The sequence below is a fragment of the Ruditapes philippinarum genome, unplaced genomic scaffold (assembly GCF_026571515.1).
Source record: "Ruditapes philippinarum isolate M1 unplaced genomic scaffold, ASM2657151v2 ctg4_1_1_1_1, whole genome shotgun sequence".
NCBI classification, from domain to species: Eukaryota; Metazoa; Mollusca; class Bivalvia; order Venerida; family Veneridae; genus Ruditapes; species Ruditapes philippinarum.
Window position 1 is genome coordinate 424,358 of NW_026858503.1, and position 18,519 is coordinate 442,876.

Genomic DNA, 18,519 nt, shown 5'->3' on the forward strand with positions numbered 1-18,519 from the left:
AAATGAACTACCGGTACTCATAAAAATAAGCGAAGACTTTTACGAATTATTATAAGATTTTAAAAACTGTTTTAAGAAGTTGTATGTATGATCGAGGTATGTGGCAGCATACTGTTTCCGACAGCTGTCATGTACCTTTAATGTAGATTATTCAAAATACACGACATTTATCCGGTCAAAACTTTGATCGCGTTAATCATTTCCTAATTCCTTAATTCAAAATATACAAAATAGCAAAAGTTCAGTAAAGAGTGGTTGCACTGCGTTTGAACAAAATATATCAAAATCTCATTAACACTTGAAAGGCTTAACTTGTAAAATTTGTTTAATTACATTCCTTTCCCCCTTTTAAATAAGCTTGCTGAGTAATGATAGAATTTCATATTTTTTAGGTTATCAAAAATATTATTCAAATTCCATTATTAACATTCTTTATTTACAGAAATGCACGTTATAACACAAGCACGCCTTGATTTCATAACACATACTATTAAATAAATGAATTCTTTAAATACATTTGAAAGGAAAGAAAAGAAAATTGAAACGGATGCATTGAAATGTAACTGTTACATTTTAAATGTTAAATCGGCAATTGAATGCGCGTGTTTCCACATATCCCACGGGAAGACAAACAACAAGTTCCATATTTTAATAATTATTCTTTAACTTGGATGTTTATCAATAATCTCGTCTCGGTTAAGTTCCTCTGCATTATATTTCAGTATTGAAAACAGTGAGAAAATGATACGTTCATAGTTAATTGAAACAACACTAGAGGGCGTAGCAAGAGTGGGATTTGTACATATCCGGAACACCTCGCTGATTACCAGTAATAACAGCCTATAATTCATAATATATATAATGGTCCTTATCCGAAGATTAGTTAACGGAAAGGGCCGAAAAGTTGTGGTTGTCCTTAACCGATACCTGGCGGAAAGTGCCGGGAAAATGCGACTTGGAGACAGATCTAATCAAGCTGGATTATTGGACACTCACAATAAATAGCGACTTCCACTATCATGCTCCTGAAAATAAATGGAAAGTAATCAACATTGTAGCCAACTCAGTCTTAAACTTTTTATGCTATTATGATTTCGGACTCGCGCGTTCTTCAGAGAATTATAGGTAAAATTTAGCTCTGTGGCTTTTCCAGACGGTAGCTCACAAACAAATTGGATATAAACTGAATTAATTCGCCCAAAATATTAGATATTCAAACTGTTATAACACTTTTATTAGAAAATAAAGTTTCCTCATAGAGCTTAATCATAAATTATGGAATTATTTTTTCCACATAAAGTAGTCCGTGTCGTGGTTTGCTACGCACCTGCTTCCCAATGCAAATCGATTTATATTGTATACAATATCAAAACCGACACTATTGACTTCTTTGTAATAATCACATTCTATGGCTAAACACCGTCCCTTCTATATACGAAAGTAAATAAAAGTATCATCGGATGGATTAATAATGCTACTGATCGATTTCACGTAAATCCCTAATTTGTGATAAACCGTGTTCACGGATAATAATGTTTTCATTACAAGAAAAATTATTGATATTTTAATCATAACAGTATTTGAAGTCTTTCAAAATCATGTTTCATTTATGTAAATTAGAAATTTCACGGGGTTAAAGCAGTTCACACATTATAGTACGCAATTTGCCTGTAAATCCAATCCGAGTTCATTAATGAATACAGAGCTAAAAGAAAATTCTTTGCTCAGCTAGCGTATATTGGGAACATTAAAATATGAACAGTTTCATGTAGGAAACATTATAATATGAACATTATAAAATAGGGAACCTTATACGATGGACATTATTACTGTATATGGACATTTTGATGTAGAAAACATTATTATATGAACATTTTGATGCAGAAAACATTATTATATGAGCATTTTGATGCAGAAAACATTATTATATGAACATTTTGATGCAGGAAACATTATTATATGAACATTTTGATGTAGAAAACATTATTATATGAACATTTTGATGTAGTAGAAAACATTATTATATGAACATTTTGATGTAGAAAACATTATTATATGAACATTTTGATGTAGAAAACATTATTATATGAACATTTTGGTGTAGAAAACATTATTATATGAACATTTTGATGTAGAAAACATTATTATATGAACATTTTGATGTAGAAAACATTATTATATGAACATTTTGATGTAGAAAACATTATTATATGAACATTTTGATGTAGAAAACATTATTATATGAACATTTTGATAAAGGAAACATTATAATTTGAGCACCTTAATGAAGGGTATATTATAATTTGAGCAATTTGATGAAGGAAACATTATTATATGAACATTCTGATGAAAGAAACATTTTTATATGGCCATTTTGATGAAAAAATCCTTACAATATGACCATTTTAGTTTAAACATATTTTATTTAGAATATTTTTACAAGCGTAAGTAACAACATAACAATAATTATAGATTTTGTGAGAAAACATTATCATATGAACATTTTGATGTAGAAAACATTATTATATGAACATTTTGAAAACTTATATATGTAGAAAACATTATAATATGAACATTTTGATGTAGAAAACATATTATATGAACATTTTGATGTAAAAAAACATTATTATATGAACATTTTGAGGTAGAAAAAAATATTATATGGACATTTTGATGTAGAAAACATTATTATATGAACATTTTGATGTAGAAAACATTATCATATGAACAATTTGGTGTAGAAAACATTATTATATGAACATTTTGATGTAGAAAACATTATTATATGAACATTTTGATGTAGAAAACATTATAATATGAACATTTTGATGTAGAAAAGATTATTATATGAACATTTTGATAAAGGAAACATTATAATTTGAGCACCTTAATGAAGGGTATATTATAATTTGAGCAATTTGATGAAGGAAACACTATTATATGAACATTCTGATGAAAGAAACATTTTTATATGGCCATTTTGATGAAAAAATCCTTACAATATGACCATTTTAGTTTAAACATATTTTATTTAGAATATTTTTACAAGTGTAAGTAACAACAAAACAATAATTCTAGATTTTAGCCGAAACCAGAGCAGTTTGAATTTTTGATGTAGGAAACATTATGATAAGAACATCATTATATAGGAAACATTATACATTAATTGTAATACCAACATTATTATATAGGAAACATTATACATTGTAATACGAATATTATTATATAAGAAACATTATACATTGTAATTCGAATATTAATATATATGAAAACATTATAATACGAACATTATTATATAGGGAACATTATACATTGTAATACGAACATTATTATATAGGAAACATTATACATTGTAATACGAACATTATTATATAGGAAACATTGTAATACGAACATTATTATATAGGAAACATTATACATTGTAATACGAACATTATTATATAGGAAACATTATACATTGTAATTCGAATATTATTATATAGGAAACATTGTAATACGAACATTATTATATAGGAAACATTATACATTGTAATTCGAATATTATTATATAGGAAACATTGTAATACGAACATTATTATATAGGAAACATTATACATTGTAATTCGAATATTATTATATAAGGAACATTATAATATGAACATTATTATATGAATATTTGATGTATAAAATTCTATGATATGAACAATTTGATGTTGGCAACAAATAAAATAGTAAAAATTATCACTCTAAATATGTGGTTTATCTGGCATTTCCAGCATAGGTTGTGCAAAGAAAATAACGTAATCTAGTAAAATTTACAAGTGTATGAATATCGTTAAGGCCACCTTTCTAAGCATATTTGGATCTGAAGCTACGATATCAAGGGGGAGTAACTGTTTACACGAAATCGAGTTTTATGATACTCGTTGGCAGTTATCATTAAGTAACTCAAACGATGTTTCATAAGACGTCCATCTTCTGTGAAAATTTTCTCATACACGTTGAGATCACTGAAATAGGTATTGTCGTACCTTACGCGGTTTTGTGCACGGGCATTACAACTAAATAAGATCCTAACGTATTTCCAGAACTCCTTGAGTTCATAAGAACACAAATTCAAAACGGAGATCATTTTGATTCTTTAACAATGTATTTCGACATACGTTTGCACGCGACAATACTAAAAATAGCGCTACACCCGTCCATTTTGTCCTTACCAACAAACAGGAATTAATACAGGTTTACAAATATGAATGATAAAGATCAAATTAGCGCTCTCATTTTCGGAAAGAGAAGGTTACTAATTTCAACTTCGAAAACCCGGCTGAACGGCGATTCCTAGCATTTTTGAAAATGCTAATTATCCCCCGCCGAAAGGCGGCGGGGACCGTCCGCCCGTCCTTTCGTCCGTCCTTCCGTCTCACATTTTTGTCCGGAGTATATCTCAAAAGTATTTGAGGTATCAACTTGAACTTTCATAGGTGGATAGATCATATTGAGGAGAAGTGCAGTGCACAAGAATGATAACTCTACCCCGCATAATAATTCAGTTGTTGCCCTGTGTTATTTTTCAAACTTAATTTTTGTCCAGAGCATAACTCAAAAAGCCTTTGAGAGATCAACATGAAACTTCATAGGTGGATAGATCTCACTCAGGAAGTGTGAAGTGCACAAGAATAGTAACTCTACCCTTCATAATTTTTGAGTTATTGCCCTTTGTTATTTTTCATACTTAATTTTTTACCTGAGTGGAGCATAACTCAAAAAGTCTTTGAAATGTCAACATGAAAGTACATAGGTGGATTTATCTTATTGAGGAGGAATGCTGTGCGCAAAAATGATAACTCTACCCTTTATAATTTTTTAGTTATTGCCCTTTGTTATTTTTCATACTTTTTGTCCTGAGCTTATCTCAAAAAGTGTTAGAGGTATCAACTTGAAACTTTATAGGTGGATAGATCTCATTGAGGAGGAGTGCAGCACACAAGAATGATAACATACCCTGCATTATTTTTCAGTTATTGCCCTTTGTTATTTTTCACGTAGGTTTCAAATCTGTAATCACTTCAGCCATCAGGTTTTATTACCAAAATACCGCTTAAAATTGAATTATTCTGCTCTACTACATATACATTTTTTTTGAGCAAACACATTTGGGGGATGGCCATGTTAACATTGCTCTTGTTATACTTGTTTTAACAATACTTTTGTGTATTGAAACTTTTTTTGGGACATGCATATTTAAACATTTATACAGTACTGACAGAAACATATATTGTTTTGTTTGATGAACGTCAAAACTTACAGATGTGAAAAAATGAACAGAAAAACCTGTTAAATCTTAGTACGTGTCCAGTTTTATATCTTCAATAAATTCGTCAAATCAGAAGCTAGGAAGCTGATACCAAGTGTGTTATAAATATTTCATTAAAACATGGGCATATTCACGCCCGGCAAACTGTCGCTCCACTTCAAAATTGTGGTGTACGGTAAAACGAGCGAACGGCATTTCCGAGATAGAGCGGAAGGCCGATTTAAACGCCTAATTGTCTCGGAAATGCCGTTCGCTCGTTTTACCGTACACCACAATTTTGAAGTGGAGCGACAGTTTGCCGGGCGTGATATTCAAAAAATTCAAAATACATTGTATTATACAAACTCTTTTACCTTGAGAAAATACGTGCTGCGTTAAGAATATTCACGACTCGATCGGTTGTCATTTTGTTAAGTTTGAAATCATTTCGCTCGCTTGAACCAAGTGTGCAACCACTTCACGTGCTGCCCCATGTTTAATACCACATTATCGTTTTTGTTGCATCATGACCTCACCACGGTTCCAAGTTACCGCATTTCGTTATCGAAGTTGCATGACACGTGTGATTTCACCATTGTGGCGGCGAATTTCATTATCACATTCAAAAGAGATTACCTTTACGGGTTTCCGTACAGTTATCTTGATGCGTGTATATATGATAAAAAAAAAATGCAGCGAAATTTGATGACTTTTGTGTTTAAAAGTGGGTCAATGTTATGAAACAATTTATAAAGAACATTAGAGAGATAACTTTCATAAAGAGATCTTGGTGCGTACGTTTATTTTTGTTACTTTATTTCTTAAATATTTATGTTTTTTTTTGTTTAGAGAAAAAGTCACACTTTTTATTATGAAGTGAAATATTGAGAAATGTTGATGAAATAAAATGCATATTTTAATTTACCACATTTTCACTGTAGAAATAATTGTTCACTGTAGTAATAGGAATTTACCGTATTTTATTTGGTATCCTGCTCTAAATTCAGCCAATACACAAAATGAAATGGGAAATTTTACTTGTGATTCGTGAGGTCGAAAAAGAGTATAAGTAGAAAAGGTATATGATAAACAGAAAATTCAAGTTTTTCCATAAGTTCTGGATTATTTTCGTCATATTTCATTCTCGTCAAATATGTATTTTCATACCACTCCATAAAGATAAATCCTGTATTTGTAGAAAAACTTGAATATCCTCTACTGTTTTTTTTTCTTCTTCTTCGTAAAAAAACTTACGGATCCTTCAGGAACCTGAAATTAAAAAAAAAAAAAAAAAAAAAAAAAAAAAAAAAAAAAAAAAAAAAATAAAATAAATAAAAGCAGAATATCATATTTAAACAATTATGGCAAAATGTAAAGTTATTTTGACTTTATTTGTACGCGCGCCCTTCACAATTTCATAGTCATAAAGTTTCACTTAATATATATAAACGGGGTTACCCAGTTTTGGCCTCAAAAAAAAAAAAAGTTTATAGTTATATAACACAATAAAATATTCGTGTTTTATACAATGTTACTCTGGGTATAAAGTTTATCACTTTCAAAAGAGAAGGCCCTTACGGATTTCCATACAAACTACAAAATGTATACACTCCGTGACATTTGATAATGTGACTTTTCGTGTGTAAATGGGTCAGTGTTGAAAAAGTAGGTTATTTAACGAATCGGCGTAAGTTTATTCATTGTTTTTTCTTTAACTTTGCTCTTTTCGTACCTAGATTTTTCGTACATGTCCCTTACGTTTCAAGTACTATTTTTTAACACATGCGCTTGTACATAATGTGCACTAAACGCATTTAGAATGTATGTTAATTATTCTGAAATGGTTATCCAAAGGATGCTATGTACATTAACCTAACATACTTTGAATCGACTAAGTGCACTTTTTTTGACGTCTGTTGAGTAGAGTCGATGAACATCCTGCATTTTAACTCACAAATTAATACATTTTCATTTGATATCCACAGTGATGAATCTGCTTATCTATGATCATAACATAGGACTGGCAATAAGGACTGCGCCACACTAAGTCTATGCCTCTAAAAAATCTCAACAGCCTTAAAATCGCAGATTTTAAGAAATTTCAAACTGTTACTTTAATTGAATTTGGAATATTTGAGGATTTGAAAAACCGACTTATGGTTTACTGACAGCAAACTTCAGAAGCATTTATTAGAGAACCGTCGATGTTAAAAATCACTCACTTTTAAAATTTAAGATTAACTCTCTATAATAACTTGTACATGTCACATGTACCAAACGCGCCTCTATACTGTTGTCTGCTGAATCAGAGAATAGATAGAAATCCTCAAACACTCAATCGATGGTTCAAAATTAAAAGCAGGGTTCATTCCCATATCCCATTACGTCAAAAGAAAAATAGTGTGTCGCAGACTGAATGGAAAAATTAGAACAAAAGGCTTTTTTTTTGTTTGCTTTGTTTTAATACCTTGACATGCAATTTTCTTCCTCTAGAGTTTGAAACAACAAAAATGGCTGAACAAAATGAAAAGCCTCTTCTCAAACTAAAACCAGCTACAGTACAAAGGGATAGCAATGTTTAATGTGAAATAGATGACATAGAAAATATGGAGACAAGAGAGGATGAATATATGGGTATGCAGCTTTTTCCAAGGTCAGGTTAGTCCTAACTTTTTGCAAATGATCAAACAATTATTTCACAGTTCAAGCTTTGCAAATGATACTTCAACAACTTTGCAATATACACAATTACTTCACAGTTCAACTTTGCAAATGATACAAAATTACTTCACAGTTCAACTTTGCAAATGATACAACAATTACTTTCACAGTTCAACTTTGCAAAAATGATACAACAATTTCTTCACAGTTCAACTTTGCAAATGATACAACAATTTCTTCACAGTTCAACTTTGCAAATGATACAACAATTTTCTTCACAGTTCAAACTTTGCAAATGAATACAACAATTTCTTCACAATTTCAACTTTGCAAATGATAGCAATAAGGCGCGGACACCAGCCATGCTCTTAAAAATTTCCAAGCAAAGCCTTAACAACGCAGATTTTAAATTTAACTGTTACTTTAATTTAAATTTGATATTTGACGGTTTTAGAAACCGACTTGATGTTTACTGACAGCAAACACTTCAGAAGCATGTTATTAGAGAAGTCGAATGTTAAAAAAAATCACCACTTTTAAAAATTATAAATTAACTCTCCATAATAACTTGTACATGTCACATGTACCAACCCGCCTCTATACTGTTGTCTGCTGAATCAGCTAGAGAATAGATAGAAATCCCTCAAACACTCAATCGATGGTTCAAAATTAAAAGCAGGGTCATTCCATCCCATTACGTCAAAAGAAAAATAGTGTGTCGCAGACTGAATGGAAAAATTAGAACAAAAGGCTGTTTTTGTTTGTTTTAATACCTTGACATGCAATTTTCTTCCTCTAGAGTTTGAACAACAAAAATGGCTGAACAAAATGAAAAGCCTCTTCTCAAACTAAAACCAGCTACATACAAAGGGATAGCAATGTTTGAATGTGAAATAGATGACATAGAAAAGATGGAGACAAGAGAGGATGATATATGGGTATGCAGTTTTCCAAGGTCAGGTTAGTCTAACTTTGCAAATAATCAAACAATTATTTCACAGTTCAACTTTGCAAATGATACAACAATTACTTCACAGTTCAACTTTGCAAATGACCCAACAATTACTTTACAGACCAACTTTGCAAGTGATCCAACAATTACTTCACAGTTCAACTTTGCAAATGATACAACAATTTCTTCACAGTTCAACTTTGCAAATGATACAACAATTTCTTCACAGTTCAACTTTGCAAATGATACAACAATTTCTTCACAGTTCAACTTTGCAAGTGATCCAACAATTACTTCACAGTTTAACTTTGCAAATGATACAACAATTTCTTCACAGTTCAACTTTGCAAATGATACAAAAATTTCTTCACAGTTTAACTTTGCAAGTGATGAAACAATTTCTTCACAGTTCAACTTTGCAAAGATACAACAAATACTCCACAGTTCAACTTTGCAAATGATACAACAATTACTTCACAGTCCAACTTTGCAAATGATCCGACAATTACTTCACAGTTCAACTTTGCAAATGATCCTACAATTACTTCACAGTTCAACTTTGCAAGTGATCCAACAATTACTTCACAGTTCAACTTTGCAAATGATACAACAATTTCTTCACAGTTCAACTTTGCAAATGATACAACAATTTCTTCACAGTTCAACTTTGCAAATGATCATACAATTACTTCACAGTTCAACTTTGCAAATGATCCAACAATTACTTCACAGTTCAACTTTGCAAATGATCCAACAATTACTTCACAGTTCAACTTTGCAAGTGATCCAACAATTACTTCACAGTTCAACTTTGCAAATGATACAACAATTTCTTCACAGTTCAACTTTGCAAATGATACAACAATTACTTCACAGTTCATCTTTGCAAATGATACAACAATTTCTTCACAGTTCAACTTTGCAAATGATACAACAATTTCTTCACAGTTCAACTTTGCAAATGATACAAAAAAATTCTTCACAGTTCAACTTTGCAAGTGATCAAACAATTTCTTCACAGTTCAACTTTGCAAATGATACAACCATTACTTCACAGTTCATCTTTGCAAATGATACAACAATTACTTCACAGTTCATCTTTGCAAATGATACAACAATTTCTTCACAGTTCAACTTTGCAAATGATACAACAATTTCTTCACAGTTCATCTTTGCAAATGATACAACAATTTCTTCACAGTTCAACTTTGCAAAGATACAACAAATACTCCACAATTCAACTTTGCAAAGGATCATACAATTACTTCACAGTTCAACTTTGCAAATGATCCAACAATTACTTCACAGTTCAACTTTGCAAATGATCCTACAATTACTTCACAGTTCAACTTTACAAATGATACAACAATTTCTTCACAGTTCAACTTTGCAAATGATACAACAATTACTTCACAGTTCAACTTTGCAAACGATACAACAATTTCTTCACAGTTCAACTTTGCAAACGATCATACAATTACTTCACAGTTCAACTTTGCAAATGACCCAACAATTACAATTGGTTTTTAGTAAGACATGAAAAATATATGAAGCTGATTAAATTAATAAAATAGCAAAATTATAGGACTTTAAATTTACTATTTTGAATTTCATTATCACATATAACTGAATTTTCTAATACAAAAGCATAATATTAATTATCACAATTTATTCTTTATTATCTTTCATAATTATACATGTAGTAGCTGCTATTTACCTGTATTTTTTCATTTCTTCACATTATTTTTTCAATTTCTTAATTTTCACACTTAATAACAAGTGTTTGATATGCTTGACAGGTTGTAATTCTAATAAGTGTCAAAATAAATGGTTACTGTTAATTGGAAGATACTGACATTTTGGAGGTTTTTCAATTACAAGTGTAATATTCCTTCACACATTTTTAATTTCCGGATTTTGGAAGTAAATTTTAATTGATATAAACCAAATTTTACCAAAAAATCGTTCAGAAATCAAAATTTAGAAGTTCCGTAATTCAGAGGTTTTGATTACCTAGAAAACAGAAGGAGAAATTTCTGGACCCTAAAAATGTACGGATTTTAGAAGTTTCCGGATTTTAGAAGTTCCGGAATTCAGAAGTTACACTGTACTTCACAGTTCAACTTTGCAAGTGATCTAACAATTACTTTACAGTTCAACTTTGCAAATGACCCAACAATTACTTCACAGTTCAACTTGCAAATGACCCAACAATTACTTTACAGTTCAACTTGCAAATGACCTAACAATTACTTCTTAGTTCAACTTTGCAAATGATCATACAATTACTTCACAGTTCAACTTTGCAAATGATCATACAATTACTTCCCAGTTCAACTTTGCAAATGATCATACAATTACTTCCCAGTTCAACTTTGCAAATGATACAACAATTACTTTACAGTCTCCTTCCATTGGTGTTATGTGCAAATAATTAACTCATTTTGAGACAATGATTGCAACATGCAATAAAGCTTTGCAGGACTTTACGCAGATGAGTTTAGTTTTTGTTAATATGATAAACATTGTATCACAGTCTACGTACGTTTGTTAAAGGCACATTATGCCTCAAATTTGAAAAAGAAAGTTCTTCTTTAGAAAAATCAAACATGAGTAAACATTTAATTAATGGTTTTAGAGCAAGTTAGATGCTTGTTACTTTCATAACAGTCGCAATTAATATGTAATCAAAGTAGTATTTTGACTTTCATACAAATTACTCAAGCACTATGTTTGTACTAATTTCCAGAAAGCATTTAACAGAAGCAAAATATGGTTCAGATAATTGGCCATGAGTATGTTTTGAAAACTATTACAGGACAACAAAAATTAAAAAAAAAAGTTTTTTGATAAATGAAAATAAAACTATTTCTAAGGCATAATGGGCCTGTAAGCAAATAATTTTCAAACTGCTTTAATTTGTGAATAGTGAACATGATTGTGATTTTTGAAAATGATTACGTACTGCTTTACAATTTGTGTAATCAATTAACTTATGTATGCTAAATTAATTTGCAGTTTCACTTCGCAAAAAAGTATCATTCGGATATGTTTGACATATTGCTCTATATGTTTTTTTTCTAATAATATGACAATCAGATCATGAGTACTAATAAGCAATTTAATTATTTTCTATATCTTTTAGGAACCACACTAATGCAAGAAATAACCTATTTAGTACAAACACTGGACTTCGAAACTGCCAGGTCGGTCCAGTTGGATTCGAGATTCCCGCAATTGGAACAAAAGAATGACCAGTTTCCTTATTATAAAGGTGAGGTTCTCACGAAAGACGTTAATTAATTTCGACTGTGAACTACTTTTGACATTTGCTATTGATTTATAATCATACGACTTCCTTACAGTCACTTTAAGTGTACAGATCAACCTCAACAGAGCGAACCTCTGTAAAGAGACCACCTCTTTATAACAACAATTTCACTCATTCCCAATGTACGTTTTTAGAATAAGGATTTTCGCTCAAGAGCAACTACACAGCAACAACCAAAGTGTTTGTCATCAAGAGGGTGTCGCTACACAGAGGTTACAATGTAAAACATGTATAGGCTTCTTGTAAATGATTTCCGTATTTTCTCTGCAGGAGTAAAATATGTGGAAGATATGACGTCACCACGTTTTATTAAGTGCCACTTACATCATTTTATGCTTCCTGTTCAACTACAGAAGGGAAAGGGCAGGGTAATAAAAATAATAATAATATTAACTTTATTTTGAGAATACTTTATATAAAATATGAAAATAACTTTTAATGATAGAAACTAATTGAGATAAAATACTTCTTGTCCATACAAAAAAAAAACCATCAAAAAAAAAAAAAAAAAAAAAAAAAAAAAAAAAAAAAACTAAGATCAAGAAAACGGACAAACCCTTTATTATGAATAACAGGAAATCACAAAAGTCGATGTCTTTGACTGATGTGATTTCTATATTTCCTGTCCATCCATCACAATGTTGACTATGTTGTGTTTCTCAAAGATGCGATGGATACGGCGTTTTGTGTCAAGCCAAGGGAAGTAAAATTATTGCTGTATATTTTAAAATTTTATGACGGTCTCATATCCTATGTAGATATATGAACGATAAATGCTTAAAACCGAGATTGAGGAATGACATCAATTTAATACATTAGAATCCCGCCCCCACACCAAAATAAATGAATGAATGAATAAATGAATAAATGAATGAAAGAATGAATGAATGAATTAATGAATTAATGGAATGAATGAATGAATGAATGGAATGAATGGAATGAATGAATGAATGAATGAATGAATGAATGAATTTATACACATTTAATTTTATCGTTACAGATTATCTACATCGTTCGAAATCCAAAAGACATAGCTACTTCGTTTTATAGGCTGTTAAGATGGGGAGGGCACTTAAAACCCGAAGAATTTGGTGCATTTGTTGAAAGTTTCGTCAACGGCACAGGTAATGCGTGCATGATTATGCATAATAATTATATTAACATTGATATGTAGCGAACGCTTAAATGGAAATATAATGAACATTATGATATATACATTTTGATGAAGGAAACAATAAAAAATGGTTACTCGTGTACATGAATATGAATAATAATACATATATGATTAATATTTTGGTGCGGCGAACATAATTGTATAAATAATTTAATGTAGGAAACTTTAAAATATTAATTATCAATTTGATGAAAGACATAGCGTTTATAAGTTTACCAAAAGTTAAAAACATACTTGAGCCACTTTCGAGTCCGCTTCCTTGAACTAACCAGTAATTGTGCCATATGACGAAACTAGTAGGACTCGAACCCATTACCGATAGGCAGATACTTTAACTACAAGGTCATTGCTACCAATTAATATTTAGACAATCTGAGGTAGGAACATTATGTGCCAATTTGGATATATGGGACAAAATAAAATATTTCATTTTAGGAATGTCTGAACAGAGGATATAGACTTATACTCGTAAATTAATATAATGAAACGTTCAAAAAATGTTTAAATTCTAATTTTCAGGATTATTTTGCCCATGGCCAAGGCATGTGCTAGAGTTCTGGGAAAGACGAAATGATAAAAACGTACTATTCCTTCAATACGAACACGTCGTCAAGGTAATGCTTTTTGATAATAATGTTAGAAATTGCAGCGCCAAATATGATTTTGTAACATGAACCGTGTGTAATTTAAGCAACACCATTTAATAGTCTTTGACATTTTGACATCTTCAATATCAAACAAAAATAGTTTACGTGTGTAATAAAGAATAATCCATTAATCAATCAATCAATCAATGATAAGCCATTCTCAATTCAAGTATATTCTAGTTAATATATCAGAATTTTTTTCATTACCCAACAGGATAAAGCCAAGTGTATAAGACGGGTTGCAGATTTTCTGGGACGCACGTTAACAGATGGCGATGTCGCGAAAATATGTGATTATTGCTCAGTGGAAAATATGAAAAATAACCCCATGTGTAACATGTCATATTGGCGGGAATACACGAAGGTTTTTGACGATGATGGCGGTTTTATCAATCAAGGTACGAAATAAGGGGAGTGGTGGCCTAGTGGTTAAGGTGTCTGCTACTCAACCCAGGGATCATGGGTTCAAGACCTACTCATGTCACGATCATGTTTCCTCAGATGCCACGATTAGCTCCAGGAAGCGGACTCGAAAGTGATTCATATTAATTGCAAGAGATTGTTTCGTAATCGAGCTAATATCAATATATTTAAACCAAACTTAAGTATAATTTAAAATTGTGCGCGTTTCTGTTTCTATACAATTCGACAATTTAGGTCACTATAACATTAGCCTTTGATCTACTGGGTTCATCTAGTTATTGCATTTAGATATTTTCAAACAGTTTCTTTCTGCAATCAGTAAGTTGTACAAATATTACCTTTCACACAACTAAAACTGAAGACCGTAGGTCAGTTTTGTATATATGAATGACGCTGTAACCTTAACGTACGACCTAATTATAATTAATTGGGATAATCTATAGGTCATGACCGATCTACAAAATTTAGGCATAATTTAGGCTTAAGTTATTTCTAGCAATTTAACGTGCAAGCCATTTTTTTTGGTCAGTGTCACTGTGGCCACCATGACTAGTACTGTAAGAAATATATATTGACATTATAATTAATATTGGGCCATCTTATATTTTAAGTCATGACCACTCCGACCACCGATATGAAGATTATAGGCAAAAGCGTACTCTTGTCCTTGACGTTTAAGACGTGATTGCAAAAAAACGCAAAACAGAATGAAGCTTTACGGTTATGATGAACATTGTTTGTAATATTTAAACGTTTAGAAGTAAGGAATATCATTATAGGGTCGATTGTTTTGTTATTAATGAATTTGTATCTGATTTAATTCTATATTTTGTTGTTTTCATTTAGGGAAAGCCGGTGCATGGAAAGATTTATTGACACCAGAAATGGCAAAGAAATTAGAAAAGCTGACTGATGCATTAAAAGGCTCCGGACTCACTCTACTTGATGAATAGGCCTCAATTAAGATCCAACATTTAAAAAATGACTGACCTTATGTAATGATTGATTATACGGTATATGATGAAGTTTGGAACTCTGTTATGTTTATTTTAAATGTTTGTATACCTGGATAACATAGTGGTACATTATCATAAAGTTGTCTTCACGTGTTTAAGCGGACTGGTTTACAATGGACACATTTTCCACAAATATATACATGTACAAAAAAAACAACAAAAAACAACAACAACAACCAACAACAAAAACAGAAATAAACTATTTAGATATTCTTACAAAATATGTCTTGAAAAGAAAATGCTGATAGAATTCTTGTTGATTTAGTTTGAACATTTATACCGTAAATAATTATTTCATTTTTAGAATAATTTATTATTTGCTATAAATAGATCATGTACTTCACGCTTACCATTAGTGTCCTTATACCTTAGTGATATGTTGTCATGTCCGATACTAATTATTATCAACATAATTATTTATGATTTTATACACCTTCTTTTCTGGACTAATTCTCTGAAATAAAAGTATTATTATCATTATATATCTTATAGTTTCCTAATTTAAACAAAGATGTGCATTTTGGTTTCACCATTTCTTATTGTTAATATGTACTATACTGTAGTCTGTCCCATTAAGAATGGAGATGAACTTTTGCCTGATATGATTTAAAAAAAAACGAGGTTGAATAAAAGTTAAACTATTTTTGTATAGTAATTTCATTGTTATGCTACTTACTAGATCTACTAGTAAAAATTATGAGGAAAAAGATTGTAGAATTTTGTCACTGTCTGGTCTGTCTATATATTGAAGGGATTCCACTGACTAGTTTTTTTAACTGAACATGTCCCCCCCCCCACGAAATGTATTACTGTTTTACTGAAAATACTTGGTGAGCCACACATTTGTACGTGTTTTGACCAAAATTAGACAAAAGTGGCGTCCCCTCGCCAAACTGTACAGAAGTGTTTGCATAAACGGCAATGAATTGCACCGTGTGCGTGTAATAAGTTGAAAGAGTTAATGTGGGCTCCAGTCTCACTAAGTGTTTCCAGTAAAACATTAAAACATAAAACAAAATTCAGTTATATACTTACCGACAACAGCAAACGACCATATTCTATCCACCGTTTCTGCGACGAATACTCCACCGCCGCTGCGATGGACCCACCGCTTCTGCGAAAGCTATGACCAGTATGCCACTGTGATAGGCCTTTTTCTAGTAGTTCTAAACGGAAAACATAGTCCGGTTCTGGCCTCAGGGGATACCGTCAGGCTGACTAAAGCCACAGTAATAGGCCATTTTAGTAGTTCTAAATGGAAAACCAAGTCCGGTTCTAGTCTCAGGGAGTACAGTCAAGCTGACCAAACCCACGGTGATAGGCCTATTAGTAGTTCTAAACGGAAACCCAGACCTGCGTCTCGCGTCAGGGAATACATTCAAGCTAAATAAACCCATGGTGATTGGGCTTTTTAGTAGTTCTTAACTGAAAACCAAATCCGTTTTTAGACCCAGGAAATACAGTCAAGCTGACCAAACCCATGGTGATAGGGCTTTTTAGTAGTTCTTAACTGAAAACCAAATCCGTTTCTAGACCCAGGGAATACAGTCAAGCTGACCAAACCCATGGTGATTGGGCTTTTTAGTAGGTCTTAACTGATAACCAAATCATTTTCTTGCCTCAGGGAATACATGCAGTCAAGCCGACCAAATTCATGGTAATAGGCCCTTCTAGTACATGTAGTTCTTAATGGAAAACCAAGCCAGATTCTAGCCTAAGGTAATACGGTCAGCTGACCAAACCCACGGTGATAGGACCAGGAATAAACATAATTTAGTTATTAACTCTGACAATGTTGATTGAAATGTATACATGTATAAATATGTCACATGTATCAATTAATGACTTTTCAACATTGTTGGCATCACTATTAAGAACGAACGAACAAATTTATTTCACATAAACTTTACAGTTTCTAGTGACTAGCCACTACATTTTACAAATTAACATATAGGTGTACATAGAACATACAATTGTGACAAATATCAAATATGTATACTAAAAAGATTATGATATAATTCTATAATAATAATTATCATAATAATAATAATAATAATAATAATAATAATAATAACAATAATAATAAATAATAATAATAATAAATAATAATAATAATATAAATATAATAGATCTCATATTTATGGTGATTGACAATACATGTATTACCATGTTTGTTTTATATCATCTTATATATCACTAGAAGTAATAAGAAACATCATGGTATCACTTCGTTTCGCGTAAATTTATGATAGCATGTCCTGCATTAATAATTTAATTTTAAATCAGCTTAATTAATTTATATATTAATAATGCATAATTTCGCTTGCTTTATGCTTTATGATTATCATGCCATTTAACATTCTACAAACAATTCGATTGATATAAAAAGATACCAAATTTTTCTTAATGTTGCTCAAAATTTATTTTTTCAACAAACAAGAACATTTAGAAAATAATGATAGTTTCAGACATGTATACGCACAAATTTAATGGACTATTGTTGCTTTTTTCAAAATTTGTAAAATGTTGTTCTGTTTTACGTAAAAATCTAGAGATGTAAAATATTTTGTACAAAAACTTTGTTGTATACATATAGGTTTATGAATAAAATATGTCAATTCTGAACAATTTTAACACTGGTCACATGAAAATATGCCATTACCGTGAAATAAGTGATGACACGCAATTAGTGATGTTGAATGTATAATTCAAAATTTGTATTTAACATAACTGCCTATTCTAAAAGCAAATTCCTATGCAAATTCAAACATAGATTTATAGTTAAAAGCAAATTCAAAAATAGATTTATAGTTGTATGTACTGTAGTGTCTACAACGCTACAAAAAGGTTTGGCACCGGCGTAATTAACACGCTATTCTTTTTTTTTGTTTAATGCGTTTATTTAAGGTCGCCGCCGGAAAGCCCATATGGGCGACCGTACACTCAAGTCGCGCCATCCTAGAGCGTCCCGCCGAGATTTTTTCGTCGATTTTTTTCCAGCTTTATTGGTGGAGGAAGACCCTCCGGGCATTATTTCAGGCAC

At 31.2% G+C, this 18,519-nt stretch overlaps 1 protein-coding gene across 1 annotated transcript; it reads left to right on the plus strand.

Moving 5' to 3' along the window:
• The first annotated feature begins 6,766 nt into the window (after window positions 1-6,766).
• Window positions 6,767-15,958, plus strand: LOC132753385 (sulfotransferase 1E1-like). The gene is made up of 8 exons (XM_060743847.1): window positions 6,767-6,959; window positions 8,733-8,893; window positions 12,031-12,159; window positions 12,487-12,584; window positions 13,217-13,340; window positions 13,910-14,004; window positions 14,252-14,435; window positions 15,307-15,958. The coding sequence occupies exons 2-8, from the start codon at window positions 8,749-8,751 to the stop codon at window positions 15,411-15,413; spliced, it is 882 nt and encodes a 293-aa protein (XP_060599830.1). The 5' UTR covers window positions 6,767-6,959; window positions 8,733-8,748; the 3' UTR covers window positions 15,414-15,958.
• The last annotated feature ends 2,561 nt before the right edge of the window (window positions 15,959-18,519 follow it).

What these genes read in the sequence shown, in the direction of transcription:
- LOC132753385 (XM_060743847.1), top strand. Translation starts at nt 8,749, where the DNA reads ATGGCTGAACAAAATGAAAAGCCTCTTCTCAAACTAAAACCAGCTACA. An exon ending in AATACGAACACGTCGTCAAG is followed by an intron (nt 14,005 to 14,251) that starts GTAATGCTTTTT and finishes ATTACCCAACAG; the next exon opens with GATAAAGCCAAGTGTATAAG. An exon ending in TGGCGGTTTTATCAATCAAG is followed by an intron (nt 14,436 to 15,306) that starts GTACGAAATAAG and finishes GTTTTCATTTAG; the next exon opens with GGAAAGCCGGTGCATGGAAA.